Source organism: Gymnoscopelus braueri, assembly GCF_963280865.1.
Source record: "Gymnoscopelus braueri genome assembly, chromosome: 16".
In the NCBI taxonomy this organism is placed as follows: Eukaryota; Metazoa; Chordata; class Actinopteri; order Myctophiformes; family Myctophidae; genus Gymnoscopelus; species Gymnoscopelus braueri.
This window is the reverse complement of record NC_137616.1, coordinates 22,838,637-22,848,152: the sequence shown is the minus strand read 5'-3', so window position 1 is coordinate 22,848,152 and position 9,516 is coordinate 22,838,637. Positions and strand designations below refer to the sequence as shown.

At 41.0% G+C, this 9,516-nt stretch overlaps 2 protein-coding genes across 4 annotated transcripts in view; both read right to left on the bottom strand.

Annotated features, from left to right (window-relative positions):
- selenol (selenoprotein L) overlaps positions 1–5,040 on the bottom strand; it is a 10,966-nt gene extending 5,926 nt beyond the window's left edge. Inside the window, exons 1-5 of one of the 3 annotated variants that reach the window (XM_080453360.1) lie at positions 4,959–5,040; positions 3,711–3,939; positions 3,199–3,277; positions 1,696–1,749; positions 864–909 (exon numbers count right to left, since the gene is read on the bottom strand). In XM_080453360.1, coding sequence (XP_080309486.1) covers positions 864–909; positions 1,696–1,749; positions 3,199–3,277; positions 3,711–3,939; positions 4,959–4,985 — 435 coding nt within the window. In that variant the 5' untranslated portion in view covers positions 4,986–5,040. Of the gene's footprint in view, positions 1–863; positions 910–1,695; positions 1,750–3,198; positions 3,278–3,710; positions 3,940–4,870 lie in introns of all 3 variants that reach the window. The other 2 variants (XM_080453361.1, XM_080453362.1) reach the window with 2 other exon arrangements.
- Positions 5,041–5,626: 586 nt separating this feature from the next.
- plgrkt (plasminogen receptor, C-terminal lysine transmembrane protein) lies at positions 5,627–9,369 on the bottom strand. The gene is made up of 5 exons (XM_080453446.1): positions 9,234–9,369; positions 8,858–8,953; positions 7,478–7,608; positions 6,934–7,043; positions 5,627–6,580 (listed from the first exon to the last, which is right to left on the bottom strand). The coding sequence occupies exons 2-5, from the start codon at positions 8,936–8,938 to the stop codon at positions 6,453–6,455; spliced, it is 450 nt and encodes a 149-aa protein (XP_080309572.1). The 5' UTR covers positions 8,939–8,953; positions 9,234–9,369; the 3' UTR covers positions 5,627–6,452.
- Positions 9,370–9,516: the final 147 nt, after the last annotated feature.

Below are 9,516 nucleotides of genomic sequence, written 5' to 3'. Positions count from 1 at the left end.
ATTGATAAATATGTATGTGGCCTCAGACAGACATTTTGAGTAGACCCCGGAGTTGAACCGCTGCTCCTTTAAGGTGGAAGGAGCCAGTTAAGGTGGTTCGGGTATCAAGAACGGATGTTTCCTCGGGGTCTCCCTAGGGAGGTCCTCAAGGCACGTCCCGCTGGGAGGAGGCCACGAGACAGACCAAGCAAGGACCAGATGGGTGATTATATCTCCATGCGGGCCTGGGAATGCCTCAGGATCCCCCAGTATGAAGTGGCTAAATACTGGGACTCTCTGCTGGAACTGTTACCCCAGTGACCCGACTCCACATAAGCGGATGAAGATGGATGGATGGATGGATGGAGATTTTGTACCAGGGCCCCCCGTAAGAGAAGATTTGTCAAGATCTGTTTTTTTAATAGAAAATCTTCAAGCTCACAGTGTGTCGCATTGCAACGCGTTGTGAGCTTGTAGAATAAACTGTTCCTCATTTTGCTGGGGACCCCAATAACACCCTCAAGGGCCTCTGGTGGTCCCAGGACCACACTTTGAGAACCACTGCTCTTTGGGAGGCATAAATCCCCATCAATACCTCTAAGAGGGTCCCATAGTGAAAACCTGTGACCATCAGAAGCACAATGGACCAGTGTGTCGCAACAATAAAGTCAAAGGGCAGCTTGGAGAATTATAATAATCTTGACACAAAGATCAGCCAAGTGGAATGCCAGGATAACTGCGAATTGTTGATTGCAGCCTAGTGTATTAATAAATGGCAAAGAAGTTTGGGTTAGTCCACCCCAACCCCCCACCCTGATCCACATTTTCTTGCTGGTGATGTTACAATAAAGCAGAAAGAGGTGACAGAAAAGCGATGAACAAACCTCTAACTGCAGGAGGTCTTCCACTTGTTCTCTGACGTCTGCATTGCTGGAACATACAACAGGGAAAGTGGGCAATCAACATATAGCTTATTGGCCAAAATACTAGGGCAAAATACTAACACTTTGAAGGGCTAGGATGACCTTGGTACATTGTGACGTAAGCAACAAAGCTGTAGCTGTGTTCAGTCAGGATCGCATTCATCAAAATAGTATTTAATTTTTATTTCAATATTGCAACACGTTGAAACAAACATTATTTCTGTGCTGTGCAATAATGCGATTAAAGACTGTCCTACACCACATATCCTACAATGATAATCTTATTGCAATTAAGAAATTAATCACATTCATGTGTTTGAAATAAAATTAAATAAATTCCCCCTCACTTAAACTATTGACTTAATTGCATTAAAATCACATTGGTGTTCATGTACCGGTGAACAAAGTGCTTATACAATATATTATTAGTTGTATTAGCTGTAGTTGTGTTGCTTACACCACAGAGTACCAAGCTTAAGCTCACCCTTTAAATTATTTTTGCGCCAGCAAACTCTTTGCTGAAAAGTGGCAAAAGGATTTAATTCCCCTTTAATTTCTGGTAATATGGCTATGAATAAAACATATCGAAATGCAGAAAAAGTGTGAAAGAGTCTGAGAAATGGGCATCTTTCACGTGATCCCAAAGAATCCTGTCCTGATCCTCCAGTCAGCAGTTCTCCAAATCTTACCAGGAATTTTCACCAAAGTCTAGCTAGCTAGTGTGCATGTTTGCACAACGTGGTTCAGACTGTTATCAATGGTTTTGTTTTGTTAAACTATAGTTATTACTTACTGATAAGACTTCTGCCATATTGCCTCTGCTTCAGTCCTCTTTTTCACTCCAAGGCTGGTAAAATATAACATAAAATATTGTTAGTGTTCAACATGGGGTGGAGTGGTTACTAACGCTTTGCATGGCATGATAGCAGGTTAATAACCACAAGTCAGACATCACAACTAAAAGTACTACTCATTTAAGCTTAAGCAATAAGCTTTGATCACTTTCTTCCTTGCGTTATGGTTAACTGTAAAAATTTATTTTTTGTATTGTTTTAACTGCTTTTCACTTGCATTACATAGCCCTGACGATCCTGCTGTTGCAATAGATTCCAAACTGGCAAATGGTGCATTTGTATAGTGCTTTTCTCCTAAGTGCTTTACAATTTCACACACTGACAGTGGAGGAAACCAAGCAGGGCACCAAGCTGCTCATTGGGAGCTAGTGACTGGGTTAATTGTCTTGCTCAATTTTGTCAGGAGCCAGGAGGAGCCCAACTGGTAACCACCAAGACTGCCGCTCTGCTTAATGAGCCACTGCTGCCCCCTACTGGTACACCCATATTCCTCCCTTCCTCTCATTTTTATCTCCTTCTACTGATTCTTTCCACTGCTGAACTGCTCTATTTCAAATGTGGTTGCACCAGAGTCTCCAGAGAGAGTATAATATAGAGGACAGAGTGCAATCAAGTGTCTGTCAACACTGTTGGCCGACAGGAAATTACATATTTTCAACTGACACAACTCAGTTCAGGACAGGACAGTCAACACTGCTTTCAGTTGAAAATATGACCAAATGTTTTTCTGTGAAAATGGTGTGCTTTTGAGCACATTTTTAATGATAATATGCTTGTCAGAAGTGTAGATTTAGACGACTCCCTATTCAAAGAGGTTTTCTTTTCTTGAGGTTTCTTGTCTTGTCAGAAGTTCCAAGATGGTGACAGAGTGAACCAAAAGAGACTGTGGTTCCACTATCTTCACTGACGTAGAAAGTATATGTCAACTGGCCACATCTATGTGAGCTGGTACCTCCTTATCCACTTTAAGGTGGTACTTATTTTCATAATTTGTGAAAATGTCCACCTACGTATAATGACATGCATAGGGACGGCAGGCCGGGTAAAAGCGTTTAAACAATTTGGATGTGCAAAATCCCTGAGAGCTTGCCTATTTGTCTTAGTGGTGTGAATCACAGTGAATGCATCTATGCAATGGTAGGAAACACCAAGACATTACAGAAACTACACTCTGAAGGACAGAACAGTGTAACAAGAAAGCAGCAGCTGCAATGTCAACCAACCAGCAAAAACTCTCTTACATTGCAATACTTTTGATAAACTCAATGGATACACAACAAAGGGGTTGTAAGGTGTTCTATTGTGTTTTCATTGGGTGATCCTGTGATCGACGAAAATTAGGAACACCATTGCGAAAGCAGGTGAGAACCACAAATGTATAGCAGTATTTTCACATAATCTGTATTCACAGAATTCACACATACATACGAACATAATCCCACCTTGTGTAGAAGTCGGCCCCTGCAGTCATAAGGCCAAATAAAGTGCTGATCTTATTGGGAACAAACTCTTCCAGGGAGGCTGTAATGAGAACAAGGAGGCATTAGTGGTGGAATGATTTTGTGCAATAATGTCTTTAGTGCTGGCAAAGAGCATGACAAGGATTACAGTGCCTTGCTCGATTTTACATGCCACTAGGTCTGTAATCCTCTGCTCTGTGTGTAGGGTTACTCTGTGTTACTCTGCCAACAAGAATATTTTACATATACATCTTTAATTCTTTAAACAAGCAGGGACTATGAGGTCAATTCTGACTGAACATCCCATTTAAGAGGCAAAACATGGTTTATTTAATGACCGCTTATCTTGCAATAAATGCCTAAACTTAAAGTAACAACAAATTGATTTGCGCAGCTTAGCATCACGTCCTCTCATGGATCATGACTCTTTCCATCAAGTCCATTCTACATGCAGTATATCAATGTCTTGTGCTAAATACTAAACAGACTCTCACCTTCTGCCTCTTGCTTGGCGTTCTGCAACAGGACCTTGCCTAGGTTGACCAACAGAGTCAGACCGCAGATGAGGGTCTCGTCATCAGCAACACTCACATCCTCAGCCATGCCTGCCACCTTATTCCCCAGTGGCTCCACGGTCAAATGGTTAGTGGGTGAGCTCCTTTCCCTATAGCCCGGGGCACCGCCTGGTGAGAAGCTATGACGAGCGGCAAGGGAGGAGCATAGCTGTTAAATGAAGGGGGAAACATTTTCCGGCAGAAATAATCAAATGGCAAGGCATACAGCCTACGTATCTGTCAGAATGCAAAAGTGATTTCACAATGGGTTCCCTCACCAGACTTCAAATGGTTTTATGATATAGGATGTGCAATATAATGCTGAAAATAAGGTCTGTGGTTAACATAGGCCAGAGAGTTAATACATTACACCTGTTATATATCACAAGATTACAACTGTGAATTTTAAAGCAGTCATGTGCTTTTTTGAAACTTGCAATAATTGCTTGTGCTTATTCTGTATGTTGAGATGTTCTTTTCTGTTCTTGGATTGCTGACTCCTGCTTGATTCACACACACACACACACACACACACACACACACACACACACACACACACACACACACACACACACATGGTGGAGCCTCATGCCAACTGTTTATCTGCTGTCTGCAGCTTCATGTCCACATGCTCCAGAAACTCATCCCACTCACTCTGCGCAGGCACCACACACACACACACACACACACACACACACACACACACACACACACACACACACACACGGGGGCATGTATTGAAGCATAATATGCAGTGGTGATAGACATTATTGGGCCTACTTTGATAGAATACAATACAATAGTTATGTCACGACAGTCACGTGCAGTTAGGGTCAAACTGATGGGTGAGGTTAGGTCACAGATGGAGCTAAATTACCACCACGTGATCTAAGGCTCCACAGAACGACAGAAGTCATGCATTGGTAAAGACTCGAGTCTTTCCAGTGGATAACGGTCTTGATAAACTCGGTTCCAACTATGATCACTGCTATGATGACCCCAAACCTTTAATGTTCATGAAAACAATAAAGTTTAAACGTGAGCGATGTTAACTTGACAATGACATATATAAGAGTTAACAGAATAGGAAATACACTAACCTGGTGGTGGACAAATAATCATATATGGGATGGTAGATGTATCTATCTATTTAGGTCAAAAAAGAATAATTAACAAACACGCTCAAACCTGTTGAAGTTCAACGGCTACTAGCATGAATCATCACAACCAGGACGTGTGAATGAATCCAGGTCAAGCCGTCTACTGTACGTCTACTCACTGTTTGTAACCTGCCTGTTTGGAACGAGTGTGACACCTAGTGGTGAAAAGAAGTGTAATGGATCTATGAATGTATTGAGTTATCTAAATTCTAAAACTTATTTACAACTTATATTTTTCTCCAGGGTTTAGCTTGGCAACATATTTTATTTTAAACATAAAAAAATGATTTAATGTTAAAATGTATGCATTCAAAACACACAATATGCAAATATTACAGAAAGATATTGCATAAATTGCTGGTTGTAGATCCGATTAAAAAAGAAAGAAAGAAAGAAAAGCTTCCCCAGAGATAGCAGTGTGACCGTGTGGGTTGGATGGTCAGTTCATCACGTCGGTCAGAAACAACCTACCTGGAAAACTGCATTTGGTCCTCAAAGGATGACAACAGCTGATTTTGGTGACCCCATGGCCTTTCCTATGGCAATGATTTCCACTGGCAGACACAATTTTAAACTCAAAATTAGACATGATACACGTACACCAGAGAATGAAACGTACTGCTTTTGGTCATTTGGTCTGCTTTGGCCTTTCCTCTAATGACGCGCTTGGGCAAAAAGTTTCAATTGCACAAAATGTACTGCATATCAAGAAAGCTTTATTATCCATTAAATTACATAAAATGGAGATTTGCCTTCGGCACTCTGGCATACAATTTACAACGTACAATGAAACACAACAAGTAATAAATAAAAAACAAAATGGCATGAGACATGCTCAGAGCATTCATCAGTGAGCATTCGTCAGTGAGCAGTGAGCACTGAGGACCCCCCCCCCCACACACACACACACACACACACACACACACACACACACACACACACACACACACACACACACACACACACACACACACACACACACACACACACACACACACACACACACACACTCTCTCTTACCAATTCTAGGCACTTCTAATCTTTTACTTTTTATTTCCAGACCCTCTAGTGAGCACACAAGGCATGGCAATGTCGGATGATTCAAACCACATTGGTTCAGTTGGGTGTAGCTAGTGAGGTTGTTCAGACCCTATGCATAGTCTTGTTTTTCCTATCACACACTAATAACTCAATGGATTTATTACTCCACTGAACAATGTAATCACAGAACTAGCAACCACAAAAACGAATAGATCTAGCCATGCGACTGCTGAGGTCTGGAAGAATGCTTTGACTTAGTACAAAACTGAAATAAATAAGTGACTGTTGTTTTCCATATGAAATGAATATTTAATAAATTAATGAAATGATAAGCTTCATCATATTTTCAATTAGATCAACACAGATTGATATTTTCTTTACAATGGGATAGTGAGGTCCATGTACCTCGACTTGGATGGATGACTGAAAGCTATGATGGCAAATTTATACTCTGTCATACGGCTATTTTCAGAGCAGGGTCTCATTTGTCAAAGAGGGAGCTGAGGTTGCTTTTGACTCTGCGTTCCTTCTCAATGCTCTCAAAAGTTGGTGTCCCGTGCGGCAGGCCCAAGCGGTCACGCTCTGAGACCATGATTCCTTCAGCCTCCCCTAGACAAAACGAAAAAGAAATAAATATATACATTAGCCCTTATATCCCTGATTGACAAATAGCAAGTCTGTGAAGCCAATGATTACGTTTTTTGGTGTAAATAATTTATTCTCATTAATAATAGACCAGTTGTGATTAATCTTTGGTTTCTTTATGAGAGTCAGCCCATAGTATGCTCATGACAGTTCCTACTAATATGGGGCATTGCCATTGGCTGCATTTTTGTGGGATCAACAAAGTTGTTTCCCAAAAAACTGTAGTGAGTAAAAATCACTATATATACATGTTGACCCTGCTTCACATCTGCAGTTAAAAACTGGGGAAACATTTGTCTGAAAAGAGGGGGTCTTACCTCTCATGCGGTAGATCAAAGTTCCATAGGCCATGTCTATCTGATAAGCCAATACAAAACTAAGAGGAACTATGGGGGCAAACAGACCCGGTCTCCTCCTCTTAATGGCACTAATGGAAGGGAAAGAAAATAAGTTAATTACTTCTCACTGTGCCTTTACATTACATATAGAATTATAGATAGTGACATGCATGTTTGGCGTGCATTGTAACTTTATATTAGAGAAATTTGGAAAACCAAGATGTTTGCAACAAGCAGGATTTTGTGCAACATGCTTAACATTTGTCCTCACAAGTACTCTGCATGTGCATGCGCATGAGTGTTGCTAATAAAGAGTAATGCTAAGTCTAAAACATACATACTACCTGTAAGCTGTTGCAGCATGTACAATAAAGGGGGAGAACCCATGAAATGTGTCACATTAAGTAAACAACATATTAATGTATCCATTATGTATTTGCTGAATGCAATTGGTATCAGTGCTTAAGTGCATTTGTTTGTACTTGTAAAAACAAAAAAAGTGTGTGTTAACCAAATGGCACACCCCGCAGTGAGTCCTAGAGAGGCCAACGCGAAGAAAGTGCCAAAGTAATTGAGGAACTCTCTTGACCAGGCGATCTGCATAGCCATCTGCCGCTCTCTCATCTGGTTCTGCATCAAGATCTGACGTTCCATCTACACACACACACACACACACGGATGGAAGAATGTGCTAAAAGTAATATGGCATAACAGATGAGCCCAATAGCAAAAATGTGAATAGTTTAAGTACAGTACAGGCCATATAACAGCATCTGCTGAGGAATCACTGGCAAACCAAGTGCTGACAATAGAAAATCTCTCTCTCTCTCTCTCTCTCTGAGTTTTGGGCAGTTACATTCAAATTGCATAATTTTGCTGAATATTATTTGTCCCAAAGATCCATCATAGCATCCAACTGCGAGTTATTATTATGATCATAAATACAGAGATACATGACAAGATTTGAGAAAAATGAGTTGTTTATTAAATGTAGCCTTTTTAACAAATTATTTGACAAAGATTGTTATATAAAAAGCTGGATTTTGTTTTACAATTTACACCAGATGGCACTGCCTAACTATGAGCTAATGACTTGAAGTCAGAATGGACTGTTCAATTTAGGCTCAGAGGCTCTCAGAATGTAACCAATCAAAAGGAGGGATTAAATGAGTTGTTATTTTCCTTCCAGCATGAAGGGCATACATGTGTTCTGTTAGCCCCTACGGAACCTCTCCCTCCGCTGTATAGCTCCGAGATGAGGTTCCTCGTTTCCCTCTGCCGTTTGAGCAGGACATTGTCGCACATTTTCCACTTTACATGTTTCTTACCCCTTTCTGCACATTGTATCCAAAAAGTTAAGCTTTTCCGCCATTCTCTCAGATGTTTTAAGTTCTAGCGCACCATAAAATCTATCCAACGAGTTGAAGAAAGTATTTAATTTGCCTCGGTCCTCAGCCGATTCCATAATATTTTGCATTAGAAGATGCAATTCAACATTTGACCAGTAGGGGAATCAGTAATGTTATCTCTACGGGCGCAACTCTTGCGCAATGTCTTAACACATGTAACTTGATGAGGACCGAGGCAAATTAAATACTTTCTTCAACTCGTTGGATAGCTTTTATGGTGCGCTAGAACTTAAAACATCTGAGAGAATGGCGGAAAAGCTTTACTTTTTGGATACGATGTGCAGAAAGGGGTAAGAAACAACAAACACAAATGTGTGACAATGTCCTGCTCAAACGGCAGAGGGAAACGAGGAACCTCATATCGGAGCTATACAGCGGAGGGAGAGGTTCCGTCGGAGCTAGTGTTCTGTCTGAGTTTCCTGGGCACAGCACAGACTTCATGTGACTGTGCCCCCCTGTCACTGTGCCAGCATGTCACAGCTTCTCTCACTAACCTGCAGCCGTGCATTGTGAAGCATGAACTCCTGCTGCTTTTTGAAGTTATCATCCATGGATTTGGACAACATGAACCCCATCGTGATTATGTTGGACTGAAGAGACAGCACAGAACACATGCATTTATATTATTGTACAGCCACCATTCACATGTCATGACAAGTATTGTATCCCCGCTCTCTTCCCGTTAAAACATTTCCCCGTAAATATCCCGCATTTTAAACCTTTCTTACAAAGAAAAGATTGGCGATAAGAAAATGTCAAATCCCAATGTTGACAGATATGCTACGGAAGCCACTACGGTTAGTTTGACTGGTAAATCAAAACAGTTTGTCACTTCAAATTATCAGCGAATGAAGGGGCTACGTTACGTACCTCGTGTATTTTGTAAATAATTATAGCTATGTTATGAACAATAATAAGGTAGTTATATTGCTCAAGAAGCTAACAGGGTTAGCTGCAAAAGTTCCAAGGACATACTTCTGATCAAAACACGCAGGCTAAAACACAAGCACCGCCCAATTAAAAGCAAAACGCTGTTTCATTGGTTAAGGGCTCTGACAGAGGACCTCGCGTCACCAGGTGGAAAGCCTGGTCTCTATTAAAAATTAACCAGTGAGATCCGGTCTAGAACCCGCCTACTGCATCCGGTATTTTG

Coding starts and splice junctions, on each gene's coding strand:
- plgrkt (XM_080453446.1), bottom strand. CDS start 8,938: ATGGGGTTCATGTTGTCCAAATCCATGGATGATAACTTCAAAAAGCAG. Junction 7,044..7,477: donor TCTCTAGGACTCACTGCGGG/GTGTGCCATTTG, acceptor CCCTTCCATTAG/TGCCATTAAGAGGAGGAGAC. Junction 6,581..6,933: donor TTTGATCTACCGCATGAGAG/GTAAGACCCCCT, acceptor CGTTTTGTCTAG/GGGAGGCTGAAGGAATCATG.